At 38.1% G+C, this 25,757-nt stretch overlaps 1 protein-coding gene across 1 annotated transcript; it reads left to right on the top strand.

Moving 5' to 3' along the window:
- Positions 1-3,586: 3,586 nt before the first annotated feature.
- On the top strand, positions 3,587-24,681 carry BRMS1L (BRMS1 like transcriptional repressor). The gene is made up of 10 exons (XM_084520581.1): positions 3,587-3,778; positions 10,665-10,755; positions 13,042-13,169; positions 14,714-14,793; positions 17,337-17,433; positions 17,793-17,876; positions 19,107-19,171; positions 20,538-20,577; positions 21,389-21,515; positions 23,115-24,681. Exons 1-10 carry the CDS (start codon positions 3,643-3,645, stop codon positions 23,236-23,238), a joined length of 972 nt encoding a protein of 323 aa, XP_084376707.1. The 5' UTR covers positions 3,587-3,642; the 3' UTR covers positions 23,239-24,681.
- Positions 24,682-25,757: the final 1,076 nt, after the last annotated feature.

Genomic DNA, 25,757 nt, shown 5'->3' with positions numbered 1-25,757 from the left:
GCAGTAAGTCACCTCCAGCTTACAGTGTTTGAGTTCTTATGTAAGCACAGGCACCCATATCTGATATGACAGAGGTTTTGAAATATGAATATACTGATAGCAACAGTTACGAAACCTTTTTTAAACTGAAAAAGCTCAAACTCTCCCTCTCAACAACTAAGATGTTCTCTTTTCCTTTCCCAACTTATGAAATAGTATTGCAATACTGACAAACCCACAGAAAGTACTTCTAGAAGAGAAAAGCCCTGCAGAAGCTCTGCATGTCTTCCAGCCTCTAGGGGAGAGCCAGTTTTGCACCGATTGTTCCCTTTTTATCAAATAAAATATTTTGTCCCTAATCTCTCCTCATATCTCACCTGTAGGAGTAAGCAAGGTCTTTTAGAAATAAATCTTATCTCCTTGGGTTTATTTTCATTAGTAGTTTCAAGTTTACTTTAGACCATTCGCAGCATATACCAGAATATCTTGCCTAGATAACACATGAGCTGAGGGAGGAACATGCTCCAATAGCTTTCCAATGCAGATAGTAGCACTGTGAAGACTGCTACTTTACCTTGCTGCTGACCTTGTCGTGCATGGAAAATAGTTTTTTTCTGTGTTCTTGTGCCCCCCAATCTATCTTATGGTCAGTACAAGACAAATTACATCTCTGAACTGGGTGAACAACAACTACCAAGGTATTTCAAACTCATTTAGATGTGATGTATTGGATCGCACACAAAAGAACTTTTCTGTCCCTGCTTCTCCTTGAGTATTTCATCTATACTTGCATCACTACTAACTGTACATCTTTGGCTTCTCTCTTTACAATCTTCTTGTCAGAAACGTTCAGTGAACTAACTGGGATTTTTACCAGTTTCAGATGCAAAAAATACTTGAAAAGCTAGTCTCAAGCAGGTTTCAAACACTCTGGCCTTTCTTCTGAGGTATAGCTATTGTGGTTACAGTCTCTAGGGGGCAGAGAGAAGGCAAAACTGACACATACAACCGTTTTTCTTTTTGCATTCACCAAGCCACTTCTCTAAAGAGGATTTGTAATGCATGTAGAAATGTGTAGGATTATAATCCATTTACTTTACAATGAAATTTGGCAATCAGTTTGACGATCAGAAAGCTATGATCAGTAACTGCTATCAGATTCTAAAGTGACACACATTTCCAGTCACTGTCTCCACTCAACAAATGAGGTGCAAAATTACAGCTCAGCTTCCCAGCCTTTTTCTGAAAATACCAGGTCTAACAGCCACCATGTCTGTATGAGATTCCACTTTTCTGCGTGTTTCAGAGGTTATTCAATAGCCAGTTCCTATCAATGGTTTAAAATTGGCGCAGATTAAGTCCTATGAAGCTGATGCCTGCATTTTCAAGCTTTTTGTGTGTGTGCATGTGTGTGTGTGAGAGAGGGAGAGAGAGACAGACAGAGAGCACATTCCTGATCCTCCCCCTATTTCTGATCAACCCCCTATGATGATGATTCCTGATCATCTATGATCATCCTGATCATCTATGATGATTCCTGATCATCCCCCTATTTCCCATACTGGGAAGAAATTTCACCATCTGTCAAGGGCTGTGCAGGCCAATGTTTCATTTACAACTATTCTTGTGTCCAAATTTTTTCACTAACAGCTTTTAACAGAATTGCCAGTTTTGAAACTTATGTTATTGCCAACTATGCCTGCTAATGGACCATTTTTCTAGTTGTTCAAAAATACCACATACCAGATGTTAAATGCCACTTCCCCATTAAATGCAGAGCTGTGCTATTGAAGATGATGAGGATCATTTTCTTCTTAATGGCTGTTATTATTTTATTTTATTTTATTTTATTTTATTTTATTTTATTTTATTTTATTTTATTTTATTTTATTTTATTTTATTTTATTTTATTTTATTTTATTTTATTTTATTTTATTTTTCTACTGGTTGTAGGTATAACTGAATCCAGAAACATAGCTTTGCAGACATCTAATGCTTCCCTTCATTTACCTTGATAAGATGGCCAATCTATAGACTGGTCTTCTGGTAGCTGAATGTGGATTCCTAGATGGTATCTTCACATGGCAAGAATACAAATCTTTGAATGTCCTCTATTAAGCCAGCCAGAATTGCATCATTCCTCGTCCACCTAGCACAAATCTGGGCCTTAGATAGCTGATTCAGACAGGTGTTGCCATTTTACATGTTATGGGCTTATAAAGTTCATTATCCAGATAAACCTATATTTCTGGAAACAAGTTATAATGTGCCAACACTGCTGTGCCACCATACATAGCTTGTGGAATTAGCCTGTTCTCTTAGCTTTTCTAGCATTCCATTTGGGCAGCGAGGTTGACTTCAACTGGTACATTTTTTCTTCCTCTAGACAGTAAATGTTGTATTGTAAACGTTGTATTGCTTTAGCTGGGTAGCTCCTCCCTGCCTTCAAAGGATAAAAAATGAATAGAAGAAGCATGTAAAAACATATAATGAGCTTAAAAAAAAAGAAAAAAAAAACTGGCCCAATTCCCCATCCTAGTTGTTGATTTCCACTGTAGCATGGGAACTTTGTTTTCCTTCTGGGACTTATTTTTAGCTCCCTTGGACCTAGTTTCAACTGTTTGGATAGGAAATTACAATCAGGAGGCCAAAGGTTTTCAGATTTCCTGCCTTTCCTTTCCCTGCCGCTGGTTGTATTTTTATTTTTTTTCTTTTCTTTTTGTCTGTAACTTTTAATTTCTAGCTGTATTTTAGTAGACTAAAATGCAAACCTTGAATCTGCAAATCTGCAATTCTTAGATTATTTTTTTTTCCCTCTTTTTTTTTTTTTTTTTTTTCCCTTCTTTTTTTTTGGCAGATCTCTATGGATCCCAGTTTGTGGAATTCATCCATTTTCATTTGGGGACATCTCCAGCTCACTTCATTTCTTTTCCTAATTCCTTCCAGCTCTCTGGATATCTCACACCACTACTGAAGCACTTCTGGCACGTTAGCTTGAAGGAACACCAACTTACAATCCCTTTGGTAATTTCCTTTAAGTTTTTGAACTTTATGAACCAGCACTTGGCCACGTTTGGGGGTCTCAGCAGCTGCTTTTAAACAAGGAGAACCCGAGGACACCACCACTTGTTGCTCCTGTTTTATTTCAAATAACCAGACCCGTAACAAAGCTAAGCTGGGCCACCTACCCATGGCCACAACCCAGCTTCTCCCCGCTTGCCTGTGGGCCACGACCCAGCAGGGATTCGGGGCTGTTGATGCGTGCTGTGAGGTGAGGCTGAGCACCTCCCTCGTCAAGAGGGCAGCTCAGCCAGCACAGCGTTATTAAAGGCAGTGGGCAAACGAGCAGAGGCCGTGACACCGCCCCGTGAGGAGGCTGCAACGGCCCCGGGGGAGAGGCCGGGCGGGGAGGCAGCGGCGGGGAGGCCCCGTCCCGGAGTCCCACCCCCGCCGCGCCGCTCGCGGAGGACTACAACTCCCAGCACGCCCCGCGCGCGGGCTCACCTACCCTGCTGGCCCGGCCGCTGGCGGGGCTCAGCCAATGGGAGGGCGCGGCGGGCGCCGGGCGGGGTAGGCTGCGGCGGCGGGGCGGGGCGGGGCCGGCGGTAGCGGCGGCGGCGGGAAGGGGCCGTGCCGGGGCCCGGCGGTGGCGGTGCCGTAGCGATGCCGGTGCACTCCCGGGAGAAGAAGGAGAACAACCACGATGAGATGGAGGTGGACTACGGGGAGAACGAGGGGAGCAGCTCGGAGGAGGAGGAGACCGAGAGCTCCTCCGTGTCCGAGGAGGGCGACAGCTCAGGTACCGACACCGCGTCCCCTCACAAACCTCCCCCCCCTGCGCCCCTCGCCCCGGGGCCGGCCCGCGGCCCCCCCCCGCCTCCCCCCGGCCCCACAGCGCCGCCGGTGCCCGCCCCGTCGGGACCCCGCCCCACGGCCTTTCCGCCACGCCCCGGCCCGGCGAAGGGGTGGGGGGGGCAGCGCTGGGACTGCCCGGGGGCTGCTGTCAGGCAGCTGGGGAGGGGCGCTGCGCTGTAACTGAGCCCCCTCAGCGCGTTACTGGGCTGTGTGTAGGCTGCCAAGCTGCTGGAGCCCGCAGGGGCACGGCGGGGACAGGGTCGGCCACGCTGGCTCCCCAGAAGTAGAGCAAAGGCTCTGCCAGGGCTGGGAAAGTGTGGCCGCTGTGCTGGGAGACAGCAGAGTCATGCCCTTGGCCCTTGATCTGAGTTAATACTCACTGGACCAGTGATCACCAGAGGTGATCCCCCAGTAGAGGCCTCGGCTAATCCCCAGTCTGCCCAGGGTTTATGTAGAGCTTCCCGTGCGTCTTTTTTTTTCCCCTCCCTCCTCCCTTACTCCCCTGTGCCTCTGAGATGGCAGGTATCGCTGACAGAAGCCCATTTTGCAGCTCTAGCCTGCTGGTCCGTGGCTGCCTGCTTGGATCAAACTGTTGGCTGCCACTGCCTTGCCAGCAAAATGATCATAAACACAGCGATTTTATTTGTGCCTACATTAACAACTGATCTGGCAAACCAAGAGTAGAGATAGGTGGTCCAGAGTAGATGGTGCTGAGGCTCATACATCTCCAAAGCAGTTAGAGGTTTGTTTCACATCATGTATCCTCAACTGAACACATTTGGTTGGAAGCTGCTTGAAGAACAAGTCATTGCTTCAAGCCCTTGTGTCCTCTGTAGACATTGGAGCACATTTGACAAGAATCTGAAATGAAGCTTTGGGTTTAAATTGATAGGAAAATAATCTGTTTTGTGTTCTCCAAAATGGCTGCAAATTGACCCAGTGGGTGGTTAGCTCACACAGTCATAGGACTCACAGAATCACACAGAATCACAGAATTTTCTAGGTTGGAAGAGACCTCAAGGTCATCGAGTCCAACCTCCAACCTAACGCTAACAGCCCTCCACTAAACCATATCCCTAAGCTCTACATCTAAGCGTCTTTTGAAGACTTCCAGGGATGGTGACTCCACCACTTCCCTGGGCAGCCTGTTCCAATGCCTCACAACCCTTTCTGTAAAGAAGTTCTTCCTAACATCTAACCTAAAACTCCCCTGGCTCAACTTAAGCCCATTCCCCCTCGTCCTGTCACCAGGCACGTGGGAGAACAGGCCAACCCCCACCTCGCTACAGCCTCCCTTGAGGTACCTAAAAAGAGCGATAAGGTCACCCCTGAGCCTCCTCTTCTCCAGGCTGAACAAGCCCAGCTCCCTCAGCCGCTCCTCGTAGGACTTGTTCTCCAGACCCCTCACCAGCTTCGTTGCCCTTCTCTGCACCCGCTCAAGCACCTCGATGTCCTTCTTGTAGCGAGGGGCCCAAAACTGAACACAGTACTCGAGGTGCGGCCTCACCAGAGCTGAGTACAGGGGGACGATCACCTCCCTAGCCCTGCTGGTCACGCTGTTCCTAATACAAGCCAGGATGCCGTTGGCCTTCTTGGCCACCTGAGCACACTGCTGGCTCATATTCAGCCGACTGTCCACCATCACTCCCAGGTCCTTCTCTGCCTGGCAGCTTTCCAACCATTCCTCTCCCAGCCTGTAGCTCTGCTTGGGGTTATTGCGCCCCAGGTGCAGGACCCGGCACTTGGCCTTGTTAAACTTCATGCAGTTGACCTCAGCCCATCGGTCCAGCCTATCCAGATCCTCACTTGAAAGCTCTCCTGTACTTACACATGAACGTGCACACAACTTTTATAAACAGTTGGGCTCCAGATACAGGTGGAGAGTTTATTGATCCAGCTACAGATCTGCTGCTGAAGAAGACTGATTGGTCTTTCCTTAACCACATTAAGTGGCTGAATTGAAAAACAGGGCCAGAAAAATGTGCTTTAATTGTCATGGGTTGGTTTGATGAAACCGAAGCTGTGCAGCATCCCTATGCGCTGGTGATTATGCTGGAAGAAGGGCAAACTTGAGTGCGGATATAAGGACAAGCAGTTGGAGGTAATCAAGTTTTAAGTTGGAAAGGTGTCTAGTTATGTCCCTGTTTGCACAGCAGCCTACTCTGCTCCTTTCAGACGTGATTTAGGAAGGTGTGTTTCAATTCTTTCATTATCACTATTGTACACGGACTAGAAAGTGAATTCTGTATTTTGGAAAAAAAACTCAGGTGCATGGCTATTCCCTCCTAAACGTGACTATTTTTCAAAAAAGTTCTCACATACACAGCTGAATGAAGTTTAACAATCTTTCAGGGGAAAATATAAAATAGTGTAGAGGAGGAACACATGATTTTATTGGGCATTATGAGAGTGAGACACAGGGCTGTGAAAGACTCCTTGTTGAGGCCCAGGAGCATCACTGCAACAATAACCCCTACTTAGCCTACTGGAAGTCTCTGTCTTCCAGTTTGTGTTGCAATAGATTATGTAGTTTATGTAGATTACAATTAGATTACAATTATATCTGGGGGTGCCTTTTCTTCATCTATTATTCTAGCCAATCTGTATGTCGAAAAAAAATAATCTAATTTTCTGTGTGAGAAAGGAGCTTGGTATAACAGATGTAAACTTATCTCTTTCTTTCCCCCAGTTCCCTGGCTCTGGTGAAAGGAAAAATGGCTCTGTTAGTTCCAGCCACTGACTTTGAAGTTTGCTCTCTTTCAAAACCTGCTCGTACTCCTGTATGAAGTTTTTACCAGCTGACAATTTAAAACCAAACTGGTGGTTACATGTCCACAAAGATACTTTGGTCGATTTCTTTAATTTTTATTTTATTTTTTAAAACTTAATTTTATTTTGTCAAGGGCAAATAATTCTATTATCTTTTCCCGGTCTTGGATTCTTTGGGGATTGGGAGGAAGAAGGAGGAGCTATGTTTTAAGTGAATGTAGTGTGAAAGTGTTTCTTTACAATAATACAAGAAACCCTCCAGATAATTTCTGTAGCATTCCACAGAGAAATGCTTTTAAGAGAGCACTTAAAAAGTGATGATTACAGGAAATTATATGCTTGTCTCGGTGTCTTGACAAATATGGATGTACTCCATGGAAGCATATTGCTTCTACAGATACAAGATGATTAGCACTGCAAGAAATAAGTCTTAATTAAAATTAGTAGGGGGAAAAAAAGAAGGTTTAGAAGGAAGAGATTGTTTTTGTTAAATTTGTCCTTTACTTTAGTTGCATTCATTGGTGTTTCCCCCCCCCACTATATGACTGAGAATACAGGAGGTGTGGTTAGAAACAGCATAACATGCCCTTGAGAGCTGGCACTGTTTCAATCCTTTTCCTTTTGATGATACATATTGAGTTTTTTTTTTTAATTATTGACCATGGTATAGAATAGCATATCAGGGATGAATAAAAAAGCCACAAGTTATGCTTGCCATCCCAGATGAGAATTTGAACATTTTTGTGGAGCACTTTAAGTCGGCCATAGCTTATTAAAAAGGACTATTTTAGGTGCTGTTACATTTTAAGTACTTTTTGTGTGTGTGTGTGTGTCTTAAAACTGGGCTGCGCTAGTTAGGGAGTTGGACTACTCCAATGCAATAGGAAACAAATGACTGTGATTTCGACAGTGTTAAAAAATGCCCCAAATGCTTTGTGCAATATAGAACTTTATGGGGGAACTTTATGGGAAATCTGAAGTGTTGAGACAATTTTGGCCTGGTAGCAAGTATTTTAATATAAAATGAGAAATATTCTGTCTCAAGCAATACAAATTTTTGACAGAAAAGCCATGGGATTTAATCTCAAAACTTACTTTTTCAATAACGAATATTTCCCAATCTGTACATTGTTTAAGGTCATGGGGAAGAAGTTCTGTAATTGGGGAAATTAAGATATTTCAAGACTCTGAAAGCCTGAAAAAGTTTAATTGGCAGAATAAAGAAACGACAGAAGAGTGAATTAGCATGTCAGTTGCCATTCAGTATTATAGGGAGAACGTAGTTCCTGTGGCAGGAATTCCCACATTTTTGAGTGTGGACCTGGCTGAGGAGAGTGCTGTGTTTTATTTCAGCATCTGCAGGAGAGTCAGCTGTGCCCTCACATCCCAATGCATTCCTCTTTTCTTGCAGCAGAAGATAAAAATGTAAGATGCAGTTGCTTTCAGGCTGCATTGATCCTCAGAAACAGCCACAGTTCTAGTATTATTTTTTTATTTGCAGTCCTTAAGCGTGCACAAGCAATAAAATCCAAATTAATGTAAGGAAAACTTCTGAATGAATTATTTACCAAAACATACCTGGAAACAAAACCATACCTGGAAACGTCTGAAACGTGTATGTGAACTTGAGAAGCAAGTGGGAAGCCATCTGGTTCCCAGGGCTTGTTCCTGCCTGGATTCACAGGGAGGTTCCGTCAATTTTTAATGCAAATTTATTTTTATAGCACATAAATACTTCAGACAAGACTTCAAGTAATGTGACTGGCACATTCCTTAAATCTGGCCAAGATGAAAGTTGCTCAGTCAATTTTGGCTTAAGTGCTATGTTGGACAGCCAACGAAAACTTTGCTCTTCAATCTGACTTTCGATCTTATTCTGAGTTCTGGGATCTGTCTTTTTTATGAGAATGATAGTTTAAAATGAAAGTGTCTTTTAGCAGCCTCATTCTCTTCCCACGCCCTTCTCAATGTGCCAAGCAATTTCTGAAGATCTGACTTCAGATTTTGTCTCTCTTCAGGCTACCCCACGTTTTATAATTTTGTAAAGGTTGCCTTCTATTGCTCGTACTTGCTGCGGTGTGAGGAACTGCAGTAAGGCTTTGATTTGGACTCATGTACTGCTCCACTGCCTATTGGTTTTCATATCCAGGCAGAAAGGGCTAGTGTGGTTTTCAGTCTGAAAAGCTTGTGATGGTATCAGTATAAAGGTACGTGGACTGAACCTCGTACTTCAAGAGGTTTAAGTGGAAGATCTGAGCTACTGACTCCTCTGAGTCAGGGAGGTGATGTGCATGCCCGAAGGTACTCCTTTCATCCCATCACCTTTGCAATTTGCCATGCTCTTTTGCAAAACAATAAGGAGGAATGCTGCTTTTTTTTTTTTTTTTTTTTTTTTTAAGCTGGTGTAGGAGGCAGTATAAAGCAAATCAAGGGCTCTAAAAGAATGGATGCTGAGCATCTCCACTCGGCTCCTGATCCTGCTTCACTTCTCTATCAGCAATTGGGAGTTTTCTTGAGTAACTGCTCAGCTGGGCATAGCCCCCTCAGGACAGCTCTCACACTGTGGCATGCTTGCACCAGTCCAGCCCCAGCTCCTAATGCTGTGGCTCTCCATTCTTCCTGCGCTCATTCATCATCAGTCACTTGTACGGGAACTGGAGAGCTATTTCCTTGAGATGCTGCTGCTGTAAAGCTGCTTCAGCACATCTCTGTCTTCTGAATGTGGCTTAGCAGAACCCTTTTTTCACTCTTCTTTTTAAAACACTCAGATGGGCAGGGCTGGTGGAGGAAGGGCAGGAAGCAGTGAAGAATTTTGTAGCTTTGAGCCTAAATATTTATTTTTTTATTATGGAGAACTATGGTTAATGAAGCACCGCTTTCATTAATGCCTTGGAAATGTGCCTCTTTGACAGAATTAGGGTTTGGAACTTGCCTTTTTCTACCTTATATTTGCTGAAGTACAGCAGAAGGTTGCATGTCACTAAAATTCAGCAGTTTTCCATTGTGTGCTTTACTACTTGTTACATACGTCTTTTGAGATACCATACCTTTTATCCTCTTGAGTAGTGCATTGGTAAATCTGAAAGAGTGGAGGGTAAGATCCTGTGTGAAGAGAAATGAAGCAAAAAATACTGTTTTGAGGAAAGCCTTCTCAACTTTTAGTTTATTTAATTCATCATAAAAACAAGGAAAAAGATAGATAATGCTTTCTTCAACAAAAGGAAACTAAAGTAAAACTTTTAGTTCCACTTTTCAAAGCACTTCAAAAGCTCTGGAAAGAATTCCATGTTAATAACTCTTACTCCATAAAAGCATCTGAAATCAAATTTCTTCAAAATTCTAGATTTTGCAGGTTTTGCTGTTAAGAACTGTTTCATTACATATACAGGGTTTTTAAATGGTCATTATGATGAGCTGCAGATATTTCTACATGAGTAATTGAGACCCAAACAACTGTCCAAACTGTAAAGGTTGAAACCTGTTTTCAAAACCAAGTGTTACATTTTTCTTTTTAACTGATATTATTAAAACTAAACTGTGAATTATGTATGACAAATGTAATATTTGGACTGTGCATGCTTTCTGTGGATTGCTTTTGCTCGTACTAACACAAGGATGCACTTGAAGTTATGTTTGAACTTGAAGTTTAAACTTAAACATAAAATTTCAAGTTTCAGTTATGGTAAATAAATCTTCATGGGTAATGCTGCCTTCCATCTGATGTGCTATACAATGTTTACAATGTTTAATTGTTCTGTTTCTTACTTTGTTCAGGTGTACTTCGCATTATCAGTTACAAAATTTGACCTTTTGAAGACTTAAAATGGTGTTGTCTTGTTTGGGGAAGAAAAACTGCAATTCATGGGGTTTCTTCTAGAATTAGACCTAAGTTTATTAACTTTGCGGTTTATGTGACAAATGATTTCTTATAACCTGCTGTAAAATAATAGAGGCTGATCTGTTTTTGGCTAAAATTCAGATGTGTTTAAAATCGGCTAGAAAAAAGATCCAGTTTATTTGTTTACGTTGTTCAAAATATGTTACCTTTTTCTTATTCTTAGAAATGGATGATGAGGACTGTGAAAGAAGAAGAATGGAGTGTTTAGATGAAATGTCCAATCTTGAAAAGCAATTTACAGACCTCAAAGATCAGTAAGTATTTTAATATTTTAAGTGTGTCATTTGAGGCTTTGTTCTATGAGAATGCTGTGTGCAGCTGGCGTTTCTTGTTTTTCAAATAAGCAGATACTATTTTTGAGAAGAATAAGTATTGGAAGTTCTGAAATGATTTGCAAACTGTTGTTCCAGATTATTTTATTTTCTGCAAGCTCTTATATGAGAGAATATATTTGTTTTCATATATTCTATATATACATATACAGAATATTTATTGTATGTGTGTGTGTATATACAAATACTTATTTTATTTCTTCTTTGCTGTAAGAATGGTTTTAAAGTGTTGCTACATAGGGCTGATGTGGGTCTATTGCATCTAGATGCTTAGCAAAACCAAGGAATTGTGATCTTTGGAGACATGTATCAAGATCCTTGTCCTCATTTTATATATGTGTGAATTGCATAAACAGATCCAAGCACTGTCTTTGTTACGCTAGAAATTATTATTGTTATTATTATTTTTTAATGTATAGTAGCAGTTTTTATAGCCAGTACTAATGAAAATTTCCTGTGGTTACTGCAAACCAGAAACCAACACTGGAAATGAAACCAGTGTTAGCTCTGTTAGTAGTTTACCATAATATCTAAATCACTCAGAATAAATAGAAGAACTGAATAGCCACAGTTATTCAAAAGTGAATCTCGTTTGAGTTAGGCCCAGTCTTCTGTATGTATTTAAAATTTATTTTCAGACGTGCCCAGGTAAGCTAGATGCATCTGTTCTGATTTAAATTGATGGGAATTTGGCAATTAACTTAATCAGGTACCTGCAAAAGAAACATGCAGGAAACCTTGTCTATTCTTAGGCATACGTATTGTAATTGAAAATGAGTCAATTGTCATTGCATTCCAGATAAGTGTTCATATTGTGTGATAGCTCTTTCTACTGGTGAACTGAGATAGGTACTAGCAAACTTTATAAAATAGGGAAAGAAGAGAAAGATGCTTGAACAACAGGGTGTTTAATCTCAGCCAGCAGCAGAGATGATAAAGTGATTGTTTTGTAGGGAAACTAAATTTTGATCATACAAATGGGGTTTACGCTGGTAGACAGCAGGTACCCGTTTTAGGCAGATCACTGTTGGAAATTAGTGGATAAGCAGTTTTAGTTCATCAGCTGCTATGTGACACCAAGTGCTTGCAGCACCCAGGCCTGATTTAGCTGGAAGTTGGTGCTGTGTAATCTGATGTTAGTGATGGAGCCAGGCATGTGCACTGTGCACCTCTGCTTATGTTGTTGTTGGATAAAACTGCTGTAGCTAGATGTTAACAACTGCATGCCAAATTGGTCTTTAATCAACTGCAGGCTATGTCACTTAGCTGCAGGTCAGATTGAGTCTGTCTATTAACAGTTTGCAGGTAAGAAGAGAAGTGGTCACTGTTTAACTATAGCTGGGCTAGGTACATATGCTTGAACTATTAAGTTGTCATCAAGGTAAAGTGAAAATCAGGCTGGTGTTGCTTCAAGTGAACAGGAAGTAGTTCTCAAGCAGGTCTTGATTTTTTGGTATGTGTGAACTGTCTTCTGTTTAATTCATTACTTAAGCAATATACTGTAAACAAATAAAAAGGTAACATTGCTGTCCTGAAGAGGAGACTGTGTAAAAAGGTAATGTTTGATGTGTTCTCAGCACTTACAAGGAAGTTTGTATGCGTTTGCCTCAATGTTACCACTTTTGATTGTGGAGTGCAAAGTAAAAAAAGCATAAGAACAGGAGGAGCTGTTTATATTGATGATTCTGTCTTTTAACATTGTATTTACTAGTTATGTGATTGAAAGGCTTGTAATTGATACTACACTAAATTCTTTAAAATGGAAGTGGATTTCTTCAGGCTGCTAGTAAATACCAGTTTTTAGAAGGAATTTCAGGTGAAGTAAAAATATTGTAATATTTCCTTTTGGTGGGAATGGAAGATGTCAGTTACAAAATATCCCATGACATTTTGATAGTATTTTAAATGTGGATTTTCACAGGGGATGCTTCAGTAAGAGCCTACTTATCTTTTGCCTTGGTCTGTGGTAGGGTGAGAGCAGATAAGTGAACAACAAAGTGGATGGGATTTTCTGTCCACAAAATGTCTCTCCTTCCCTCTCTTCCATGATATAAGCACGGAAAATTCAAATGGTAACAAGTCTTAAATTTGCTTCAGTGGATGTGCCATAATGTTAACAAAGAGAGGTAGATTAGGTCTTTTAGAAAAAATTCTTCTGATTTGTTTGCTTTCATTTCTTTATTTATTTATTTATTTATTTTTTTAAAGACTTTACAAAGAAAGATTAAGCCAAGTGGACGCAAAACTACAAGAGGTCATAGCTGGAAAAGCACCTGAATATTTAGAACCATTGGCAGCATTGCAAGAAAATATGCAAATCCGAACCAAAGTGGCAGGTAGGCATAAAAAGTAAATATTTCTGCTTCAACAGTATCATGTTGCTATGAATTTTAAGGGAAATCTTTTTTTTTTTTTTTTTTTAACTTTAGAATTATTAAAGTGATGCGTTTTAAAGCTAGAAACACCATGGCATGCATAGTTTTAAACTTAAAGTAATTTTCAAGTCAAAGTTTCGAGTTTCTTACTACTTTCCACAAATTGCCTGATAACATTGCATTAAAAATATGGCTCATTTTTTCTTTCTCCTGGTCATCTCCATAATGCTTTCCCTCAGATGGTGACCTGGAATTTCTGGGTTTTAAGATTTTTACTGCAAATTTACTTGAGTAGTACTAAGCAGCCCTCTTGTGTTACACGTAGATTCCCAAATGAACTTCCCCGAAGGTTTGACATGAAAACAACCTTAATCCAAGCTGTTGTTTTTCGGTTTTAAACGTGACTTTCTGTTAAACCATGTAGGTGGGTGTGGATAGGGAGAATATTAAAGATTTTCCTGATTCGAGTCTTCAGCAGCACTGAAGATGCATGTTCCAATGTAAAAAGCCGAGGGAGAAGTCTCAACTTCAAGGAAACTTGTAGACTAGAAATCAGATTTCTTTTTTTCCTTCTGTCCTCAACTTGAGATTCACAGAGTTGTTCCAGAGGACACCGGAAACTGCAGAACGGGTCTATTTGCCCTTGCTGTTTCACAGCCTTGACAGAAGTGGTTGTAGCAGAACTTGAGCTCCAGCAGGTCCAAGGGACCCACTTGTTCCTTACAGAGGGGAAGAAGGGGAAAAAAAAAAAAAAAGTTAAACTATGGATGTAATAGAAAAGAAACTTGTTTTACTCTGCTCTCTAAGGCAGTGAGCACTTCACACAAAACATGAATCTTGATTATTTCAGTAAGTCAATAAAACATCTCTCTTTCTTCTAGAAGCATTTATGCTCATACTGCTGATTTCAGGCAAATAAGCATTGATTATGAATTGGTAGGTGTAAGAAATACTCCTAATGCTCAGAAGCAGTGCTCCTTGCATTGCAAGAAGGCTGGTTCTAAGAATGGAACCGTCTTGTTAATTGATGTGATTTGTCAGTGTGCTGTGTAAAGCAACTCTCATTCCAAATATCTGTAAAATCTGTTTTCTAGCTGTTTAACACCCTTCCCCCTGTTATTTAAAATACTAATTAGAAAATAGAAGAGGCCATCAAGTACTTCTCATATTTGAAAAGTAAGGATATCCAGGATAATTTGATCAGAAATAGGAAGTAGACCTGTTTTGTAAGGCTAGCATGACAACTGGTATAATCTGTTGACTGATAGGGGAAAAAGTGAAAATAGCATTTTTTTTTTTTTTTTTTTTTTCCATCAGATCTTTAGATTTAAGAGATCTCTTGTTTTTACTTTGTAAAGGAGCTAGGCACTGTAATTGCCTAAATTAAGATATCTGTGTTTTCCCTTTTGTACTTATTTTGGGATGTGCAGGAAGTTCTAAAAGAGAATTTTGAAATCAGATGTCAGCTAAATAAATTAATACTGTTGTTACTTGCTTGATTACAGGTATCTATAGAGAGCTTTGTCTGGAATCTGTGAAGAACAAATATGAATGTGAAATTCAAGCCTCTCGGCAGCACTGTGAGGTTGTGCTAGCTATTCTATATTGATAGCTAATTTCATCTGTCTTTACTGTGTGTCATGTTCAGTGCATACTTTTCCTACTGCAGTTGTTAATTTAATGCATTTGTTTTGTGATATTTAAGCCCACGTTGAAGCTTGTTCAAAGCATATCAAAATTGCCTTTATAGATTTAGATTTGAATATAAATTAAGTTCTTATTTTTCATTAGCAGGTTCTTAATTAGTTTTTTTATGCTTTTTAAAGAAATGATTACCAAGAACAGTAGCTAAATTATCTACCATAATTTTAGCAAAAGGTACCCTACACTTTTGTAATAATAATAGTCTTACAAAGTCTTTTTAAAGTACCTTGGTCCGCTGGTGGTAAGAGTTGTCATTTCAAAAGCAGTTACGAGAAAGATACATTTCTCTCCTTGAGCATAAACGTTTTTATTTCTGTTTAAGTATCTAAATACTGCATACTGTTGTGCAAAATTTAAAGTACATGTATGTCTGATCCTCTATCCTAGCTACTTAGATGCTGAGGTTTGCATCATAGTCCTTCTCAGCTTCCCCATTACAGCGTTTTCTTCTTTGCTTGTTTTCTTGTTTACTTCAAGGTCTAATGTAGGACTACTCACTACTGACTTTCTTCATTCCTGTGAATTCTCCTGTGGCTGGACAGAATGCTATAAGACTGGCAGGGTTTCCCATCCACAAATGAATGATTTGCTTTGGCTATGTATTCCTCTTTCAGGTGGTTCTTTTGCTGCTATGCTTCTGTGAAACCTTCAGAATTCAAACATGCACCATCCAATAAGGGTCTCTCAGGGGGAAAGCGCTTCAAAGTCAGTAGAACTGCCTGTAAAATCATTGTTACACTAGAGCACAGCCATTCAGCCTCTGTTGCCTATCACAGCTTTTCACACTGTATTTGTCGCCAAGTGCTTGCAGCAAAACAGGGGTCTAAACACAAACATAATTTAATGTTAAAACCGTCTCAGAACAAATAACACTCATCTGACCTTTCAGGTATATATAAAAAAGCTTTTGTCTTTTCAATTTCATTGGGGAATATTTTTATTTTTAGTAACAGGAGGTTGAAAAATACATGAAAGGAGGTCTCTGGAGTGTAAGTACTTTGTGACTTGAAGGGAATGTTAAACATGACAGCCATTTATTGCAATAGGAGTCCTTGTTTTCTTTATACCTCTTTTTGCTTCACACTAGTTCAACTTGAACGCTGGTAAAAGTAAGGTTCTTTTGGTATGCTGTTCTGTGGGCAGGAGCAGTTGAGGTGCAGACATACACTGACTTGGCTCTAGGGACTGCAATCTTTGGTTGCAATGTGGTACCTAATAGCTAGACACTTGGGCTGCTTAAGCGGCCTCTTTTCCCCGCCCCCCCCCCCCCCCCCCCCCCCCCCGTAAGTCCAAGTCTCTGTTTTCCAGAGTAGTTGGAGATGCTGCTCAGTGAAAATGAACTTTAAAGTAATAATAATAGTTAACAGTTGGCTGTGTTTCCTACTTGTGTTTTAGGAAGTGTGCAAATTTTATGCAGTAAATTTATTGTCTTGAAGCTTGGAACTTAGCTTAAATTGAAGTTACTGTTTTATTGTATTTAGTGTGTTCAGAAGCTGCTGTTAAAAGGGTAACTCATCTATATAGGTACTGTGTAACTTTGGCACCAGTCCTATATGGTGAATTATAATTGAGAGCAGTTGTACTACAAAGTTGATTTTCTCATTGACAAATGCTTAGAGACGGAAGAGAGGGTAGACTAACATGTTCCGTACAAAGTTCACACCGAAGTGTTACCATTTATCTTTGGTGTGTTTTTAGCACTTTGTATATAAAAAGAATGAAGGTTTGTGTTAATCTATTTGGATCAGAAATTATATTTTGAAAGGATGAACTAGCATACTTTTCTAAAGCAGTTTTAAAATGTTTCTCTCAGCTTTAACATACACAGTTTTGCTTTCACAATTTTCTAGACCTTTAGTTTGTGTGCATAATTATTTCTGTTGTGAGTAGGTATTTTTCAGTTCTCTGAAAATAGGCAATTATAAATTCTGTAGTAGTAGATGATACTTCTCTATCAATGACTACAGTCTTGTTAATATTGGAGGTAAGTTAATAAAGGACTTTCCATGAAAGCATCAGCTTATTTGATCTTTAAAGAAAGGTGGAGGAGAGCTTAACACTTCACAGTAACTCATCATGAATAAATCTTTGCTACCCAAAAGGAAAATACTGTATTTGTGTCAAAATACAAGTAGCTATTCTGGAGATCTAGCTGTGTGCTTTATATACTAAGTTATTCTTGGTTCTGATATTTGATGACTGTATTTATGCTTATGCCAATGAATGTGCTGTCTTTGAGAAACCAGGATCTTGTGCTAAGGAAATGGATATGGGGATATGTTGTATGCTTTACTGCTTCTGAATTATTATTTTTTTTTAATCTCAAATCAGTTCTTTCCTTCCGCTGAGCCTTTGAATAGTTCTTATGTATGTTTAGATGATAGAACTTAGTCATGTATAAATGCCTAATTTTTTTTCTTTTAGAGTGAAAAGCTTCTGTTGTATGATACTGTACAAAGTGAATTAGAAGAGAAGATTAGAAGACTTGAAGAAGACAGGCATAGCATTGATATTACCTCAGGTGAATGGAAATTAAAAGTTTTTGTTTTGTTTTAATATTGTTGTACCTACTGATTAGTCAGTTGACAGTACTCATAATATTTCAGGTTATCCAGTAGTATTCTGTTCAGAACTACAGTGTAGGCTTTGGGAGGTGGGTTTGAATTTAAGTTTTAATCAAACTTCAGTCGAGTAATTGTCAGCATCCATTGTGTGTTTTGAGAATATTAATCTGTGACCGTATAATCATTCATTCTGTTCAGACACAGCATCTCGCCAGAAAATCTGGTATTTCTCACTTCTGGACAGTGTTTCTTACTGTAAGAAGAGCTAGATGTGCATATTTCTGATTCATAACATATTCTTACTATGTATTTTCAGAATTATGGAATGATGAGCTACAGTCCCGGAAGAAAAGGAAGGATCCGTTTAGTCCAGATAAAAAGAAACCTGTTGTTGTATCAGATATCCTTTTACTGAAGTTGGTGTTCTTTTTGATAGCATTCACTGCTTTATAGGTGCTTTTACTACATATGTCATTGTTGACAAGTTGAAGTGGTGATGCATTCTCAAATTTGATTTTGGAATGACAAATGTTCTAATTCAGATTAGAGAAACATAGTTGAAAATTGAAATGAAGAATCTCTTAACTACTAGTTTCATATTTGACTTTTTGACATATTTTGACTTAAGAAAATAGAAGTAATTTGTCTCATGTTTTGGGTATTTGGTGAGTATTTGCCATCATTTTTCCAATGTGGTTGGTTGGAAAGGAAGGATGTCAGAGTTCTGAATTAGGCACTGTGCATATTAAGGAATGCCCTGTACATAATGAATAATGTATCTTGAAGCATGCTTGGTCCAGCTGTTCTTCTGGAAAGCAAGGAAGTTGGGAGAAGGGGCTTAGAGCAGAAAGGCTTAAATAGTTATTACAAGTTAGGAAAGGACTTTTTTCTTGTGTGGCATACATGCAATTTTTATTTCTAAGGTGCTGAAAAAAATCCTGTTACTTTTACAAGGTTTTCAGACAAACTGGGAGGATAAAGTGTGAGGAAAGAAGTTTTTGACAGAATGGTCATTTTCTATTTTAAAATGTTTATTTTGTTTCTGTATTTATATTATTTGTATTATCTTTTCTCTTTTTCTGTACCTGTCCTAATTGATTTATCAGAACAGTCCCAAATGGATGACTTGTACTAATAACAACTGATCTTCCTTTAGATTGCATCATATATCCAGTTTAGTGGGGATGTTTTTTAACTAGTGCTTAAAAGCTGAATGCTGTTAATCAATACAGATTACAAATGCCTTTAGTTTCTTAACTGCTTTTGGAAATTTCAGTGCCAGGTTGTGTGAAAGTGCATTCCTTTAGCTCTCGGTCATCGTTGTCTTTAGAAGGTCAAGACAAACAGCATTTGCTTCTGTGGACCGTGAAATACCTTGCCATTTAACAGAAAATATTAACATAGTAATAGGTCTAAAAGCCCAGCAATTTCAGGCATGGCTTTTAGGGTTTCCTACAACCCAAGCTATTCTATGGTTCTGGGTTGCATAATTCAAAGATGCATTTATTATTACTTTCACATAGGTATTTTGTGTGAGAGATTGGCAGAACAAGTGTTAATATCTTTCTACAATCTTTAGAGTGTTCTTATTATCACTGTATTATCTCTGAGTTTTCCTTAACTTTTCCACGCCCTTATATAGTTTATATGTTACAAGACCTTGATATTCTTGAAGATTGGACGACAATAAGGAAGGTAAGATGAAAAGTTGAATGCCAGTAGCTTCCTTTGGGTTTTGTGTGGATTCTTGGCTGTTCCTTTTGCCTCTTAAAAATACTTAAATGTGTTTTAAATACAATCAAGACTTAAAGCAGATTTTCATTTCTTCATTGGTCAGCTAATGCTTTCTGTTCAAGCTATGTTATTGCTGCTCTTTTTGATTCTACCCAAATCATGCAGAGGAATCTGGTAAGGGAGAGGAAGAGCTTATCTGTAAAATGTGTAGACCACAATTTCTGTGATAGAGATGAGATTTCTCAAAATTTCTACTCAACTATGTCAGACTATGATAATTTGATAGGATTTTGTTTTAATTAAAAAAAAAAAAAAGAATACATGCCATTTAGTATGTTTTCTGATAGTAAATTGTTTATTTTATGAAGACTTCTTCAGCCTTTGATTACAACTTTTTTTTTTATAAAGTATAACTATTTTTTTCCCAGATTATAAGAGGACCAGGGTTTACAGGAAGATAAATTTCTTTGACAAGTTAATATATTTGGAAAAAAAATAAATCCAACTTTTGGGTACAGAGTATCATGTAGGATCTTTACCATATTGTTAATATAACTTGCTGTAACCAAATGCTATCCTTGCCTTGCATCTGCAGTTGGAAAATATCCCATAGTAATCCAGCAAAAATCGGTGCTTTCCGGTTTATGGAGTAGGAAACAACTTTGAGAATTCAAAGCTTGCTGGGAGATGACTTTGAGTCTATTTCCATCCATACTTGTAAATATTTCCTAAAGAACCAAAATGTGGTTCCTATGTGAAAGCCTGTCTGAGTGTTTTCTCTACCTATCAACCAGAGGCATAGACACGAGATAGCTTTCCCTGTTTCTTTGTTATAGCGTAACATGATTTAAAGCGAGAATCTGATGGGGATTTTGCCTTTTATTGAAATCATTAAAAAAAAAAAAAAAGTTGTTTTTTACACCTACTTTACTACTGTGTGAGATCTGCAATTCACATGGAAGAATGCTTGTGAGTATAGCATATGAATCTAAAGAGTAACTTCTTCAGATGGCACTTTTTTCAGAATCAGAATTAATTCAATATTGCATTTTTGATAGAATTACGTAACGCTAGTTCTGAAGATTTAATTTAGAAAACTTAAGTTACATAAAATCAAGATTGATTTAAAAAAAATTGGTTCTCCACTCCCTCCCAAGCCCTTTTTCAGTTACTGAGTCACTGTTCAACACACTTTTCAGATTTGTTCTGATTGTGTTTTTGCATGCAAAAGCAAGTATCTTGAGCTACACCACACAACCCAATTAAAGCTGACAGCTAAGAAAAAAGACTGTTTGCTGACGAACTTTTTTTGTGTGTGTGTTTCAAGGCAATGGCTACGCTGGGGCCACACAGAGTAAAGCCGGAACGTAAGTAAACATTGTCTGGTTTCACAAGACAGAACTTGCTGTGTGCAGTGATGCAAGCTGCATCTAGGCAGGTCATATTTATCTTAGCCATGGTATACTGATGGAGGGTGGGGTGAGGTAACTGGCAGATGTGGCTTTTTGCCTTTCCCTGCTCTCAAGTGCTGATAATTGTGGCTTGACTACTAAAAAATTTAGAGTTCTAAAAGTGGGTTATACCAGTAAATATTGGTAAGCTATGCTAATGTTTACAAAACATGAAGCAGAAAACTGAGAAACCTTGTGGGAGCTTTTTAAAAGCAGCTCACGTTCACTGCAAGCTACAATTCTGGAAAAAATAGAGGTCTGATAAAGGAGTGGTAAAGGATAATTTGGCCTGAGGTGAGAAGCACATTAAGCCTAGGTAAAATCAAGTATGTGGAGGTGGTTAGTAATGAGGAAAAGGGAGAGAAAACAAGCAGGTGGTGTATTTCTTCAGCGATGCATTACTTACATGCGTTTTATGATAATGCATCGATAAAGAGGCTTCAGAGTCTTGCATTTGCAGTCTTGTCTACATTGCATTACCCCATTTGTGAAAATTCATACACAGAGAGAAGAAAACTTCTATCTGAAAATGGAAATGTAACTTCTATCTGACTGGAAATAAAAAGTTATCTTCTAATTTTCATCCATTTGGAGTTAATTATCTAGAAAATGGCTACTTTTGGCAATGGAAAAACTGTGTTGTGTGTAAATAACTTAATGAGTGTGTTTATAAATTTTACTGACTTCTGCCAGTTGATGTTAAATCCCTTTTTATTGATCATTTCAGCACCTGTCAAATTAGAGAAACATCTACATAGTGCTAGATCTGAAGAAGGAAGGCTCTATTACGATGGAGAGTGGTATGGACGTGGACAGACGATATGCATCGATAAGAAAGATGAATGTCCTACAAGGTAAAGTTTATTAATTTTATACAGCTCTGTACAGTCCTGTTAAAGCAAAAGATAGCATGATGGCATTGAAGAATAAAGCTTGTTTGGAGGTAGTGCCAGCTTACTAACATTTACTAGTTTACATTGGAAGGCAGCCATTATCAAAGAAGTTTGAGCCCTTAGCTTCTGAGATAGGAGTGAAGGTTGAATTTCACCGATGTGATGTTTTGTCAGGGTGGTATCTCACTAGAAGACTTCAGTTCTTGCTCATTTCTGAATACCCTGGGATTGTGTTTTTTTTTTTTTTTTTTTTTAGCGGGGATTTTGTTCCTTTGAGGATTTGGTCTGTTGGCCAGCTGAAAAATACTTAATTATGGAAAATATTTTCTGCTATTAAAGATAAGCTTTGTTTTTCTGTTGATTGATTGATGCTCTGAAATAAACCAAATAGAAGTTTTTTTTTTAAACAGTGTTCCTTCTCATAATTAAGTTTCTCCCTGGTCTAAATATGATTATGCAAATTTGGTTGAATGTTTACGATATCTAAATGTATTTTTTCTATATGGATCATATTTGTCAATTCCGTAGTGTAAGTATATTTTAAAAAAATAGTTAAAAGTATATGTTAAATTCTACTGAATGGGATAAATCAGTCTAAGAGCAGAGTGTTGATTTAATAAGCATTGCTACCCAGGTAAGACAGATATTGTTCCTTAAGGAAAATAAGCATGAATTGGGAAACTTTAATTTTATATAGCAGTAGTTTACTGTAAAACAGTCAGTTCCTTTCATTCCCTGGTGAGGGAGAGCAGATTTATTTATTTTTTTTTTTCAGTGCTGAAACAAAGGTGTTTTAGTAAATTATATATTATTTCTGAAATTTAAAGAATTCCGAAGTTGTGCTGTTATGCACAGCATAACAGTTGTACTAAATCAAAAAAAAATCTTCCTAGTGCCCCATGTCTGACAGTGGCTAAAAGCTCTGTCATTTAGCATACAGTGGAATTTCCCCAGCCTTTCAAGATTTCAGCAACTGTTAATGCCAAAGAGTTTCCCGCAGGGAGTTTTGTTACACGCTGTATGTGATGGATATTTCTTCCATTAACTGTTTTACTCTGTTTTTGAGCCATTTTTGTCATCAATTATATTTGGAAAAGTTATTTTTTTCAGTATTTGTCTTAAGGTTTACCACAAAAAAGATAAAAGCAAAGTTCATGTAAGAATGATTCAATTAAATTCAGTTGGGCTTTTTTTTCTTTTCCTCCTGTCTGTCTTGAGTTTCAGACTGTTTAACTTTTTTCTGGATATGTTTTCCAGCAGATCTGTTTTTTATTATGGGTAATCTGCTTACTGTGGGTGACTATTCATTTAAACAGTTAAAATATTTGTAGATACTGTGCGGGTTTTCTTATAGCAGGAGAAGAAAACAGCTGGAAAATCAACTGCCTTTACTGAAGACATGCAGTTACTAAAGAATTCTGCTTGCGTTTATACCTACTGCATACTTTCATTTACAGTACAGAAATACAGCTGCAGTTTTGAGGTTATTTAATTACTTCTAAGATGTCTAAATATTTCCTATTTTTCTCTCCCTGACCCTTCTTCCCTCATTTTCTGTAGTGCCATAATTACAACAATTAACCATGATGAAGTTTGGTTCAAAAGACCGGATGGAAGCAAGTCCAAGCTATATATTTCTCAGCTACAGAAAGGAAAATATTCAATAAAGCATAACCACAACTGACTATTGCTAACCAGAAATGAAACAAGTGGTATTGCCATGCTTGATGTGCCATGGGATGAAAGTTGTATTTAATAGTGTTTTGTATTCCTTATAAATTTACAGCAGTATCTGATGTGTATTTGTAGTGCTGTATGTAAACTTCATATGGATGGCCTTCAGAAACCTGAGGATGTTAAATCATGTTGAGAGTTTTACCTCTAAATTGGGTCCAGTGCCTAAGGTATGAAGTACGCTCTTCAAATGTAATGGCTCAGAACTTCTCATTAATAGTCATATTTGTAAAAATGAAATTAAAAAAAAATAATAAATTAATTGTTGACCAGTTTGTGTGATAAAAATGATAACCACAGTTACCAGCAACTCACTTTGTTTTCAGTGAACATTGTCATGCTTCTCTTGTGGATGTAAATTTAGCCTGTTCAGCTGTTGCTTTTGAATAGATTGTAACATGCATAAGCATTCTTTTATCCAAAGTGGATTGATTTATTAAAATCTGCCCTCAACAGCTCTGCTAGTTCTAACTGTGTTATATTTCGTAAGGTTTACTATCTTGCTTATAATGAGACAAAGCCAATATTTTGAGTTACAGTTTTTCAGGAGCATTTTTCTAGCTTAGGACCCTAGTCTGTAGTAAACAAATTATTGGTGATTTTTTCTTCTCCCCCAGATTACCAGCAAAATTTATGCATAAAGTAGACAGTGTTGCTCCAACCTGTTATATGCAGCCTACAGAGGATGGCTGCTGTGACAATTATGTAAATATTATTGCATGCTCTGCTTATTTGGTCCATGTTGTATGGAATACTATGAATTCTTTTTTTTCAAAAGGAAAACATCTCCCCAGAAATCATTTAAGTGGGCAAATTTACACCAACTTTTTCACCAAACACAATTTTCCAAATTTCTGTAACCTATTTTGTCTTATCGTACACCAGAATTATTTAATGCAGTTTTTAAAGCTGGATTTCCCTTGAATCTTATTGTTTAAGCCACGGAGAAAGGTCCTAAATCCTTAATGTTACTGTGATGTGCTTGGAACATCTAAAATGTTAGATGGGATTGTTGAAGAATTTTTAATATGTTGGTTATATGCACTTTAATCTCCACTTATGATGACTCTCTTTGGAGAAAGAAAGCATCCATTTGGTTTAAAGGATCACAGCAAATAAGTATTTTTATTGTAACATAAAAATGGTTTATTCCTATATTAGTTGTCTCTTTTACTGCAGGGTAGTAACTACTTTCCAAATGCCAAATCGGTTTCTGCTGAGTGATGCTTTTCTACAAGTGTATGACATTAGTAATCAAATGTATATAAAGTATTAATTGAGGTTGGCTTTTAACAATATGAACTGTATGTATACAGTTGTTTGATAAACTTTTTGTAATAAAATATTCGTATTTTTTAACTTAGTATATAAATAAATCATTGGTGGTAGTGGACATCTTGTATTTTGTTTTGCTTTTTTGGTTTTCTAGTCCTGTTGGAGTTGCTCATGTAACAAATCCTAAATCAAAAGTTGTTTTCAGAAAGTGTAAATCTTTTTAAAGGCCTTTGACTCGCATTTTCTCTCAAAATTTGAGACTATGTATAGATGTGTATCTAAACTTTTTTTCTGTAATATTTTATGCAAGCAATAATCTGCACTGTTTATAAAATCAAAATTAAACACTGTCAAAAATGTTTTGGTTCCCAAAGAGCTTAAATCCATTTGCATTTAGGGTGTACTGGGGCTGTGGTTCACTTCTTTCCTCTTTTCTCCCCTGTATTATGCACCACACTAGTTGCAATCAATTATTTCTAAAGCTGTTTCTAATCTGATCTCTTGTGGTGCAGAGCTTTGATTTGTACAAACTTTGCAGCTTGGATTGACACATGGTGAGTGTGGTTTCTTTATTTAGAATAAACGTTATTTGTATTAACATGGCAGGTAATAAGAATAGCAGTATGTCTTAGTGATCAAACAGCTGGAATCTCTCTATTTCATTACTACAATTCCAAGCTATGGCTTTCCTTCTTACATGTGGTCACTTCTGTGCATGTGATAGGAGAGGAGTGAGAAGGGATTTTATAATTGCTTTTGTTCTTTATAACATGACTTACTGTTCTATTTTTATGCAAACCATATTTGATACATGCTATATATCTTTGTTATATTTTGACAGGTAGTGGTTTGCTCACTCTGTCATGAAGTATAAGGGGGCTTCAAAAGACTAAAATCTTCTCAAGTACAGACATTGTCAACTTCTTGTTCATCTTTTCTATCTTTTGCACTGCTACAGAAAAACATTTCAAGCCTCAGTAGCATTGTTTTAAACTACAAATAGGATTAAAATCAGTAGAGCACCAAAAGGAAAAAGATGTTGGGCATACTATTTCTTTACATACACTATGTGAAAGGGAAATAGATCATTTTGTGACAAAAATATCTTTCTGTATATGTATAGACAAAGATATATATATATATATATACACACACACACACACACATATATGAGGCTGTGCTTCAGAGGAGATG

This window comes from Aythya ferina (assembly GCF_964211825.1).
Source record: "Aythya ferina genome assembly, chromosome: 5".
NCBI lineage: Eukaryota > Metazoa > Chordata > Aves > Anseriformes > Anatidae > Aythya > Aythya ferina.
This window is presented reverse-complemented; position numbering and strand designations above follow the sequence as displayed.

Bases quoted from the DNA above. Each gene is read 5' to 3' on its own strand.
- BRMS1L (XM_084520581.1), top strand. From the start codon at position 3,643: ATGCCGGTGCACTCCCGGGAGAAGAAGGAGAACAACCACGATGAGATG. The intron at 10,756-13,041 runs GTAAGTATTTTA...ATTTTTTTAAAG, and splicing joins TTTACAGACCTCAAAGATCA to ACTTTACAAAGAAAGATTAA. The intron at 13,170-14,713 runs GTAGGCATAAAA...GCTTGATTACAG, and splicing joins AATCCGAACCAAAGTGGCAG to GTATCTATAGAGAGCTTTGT.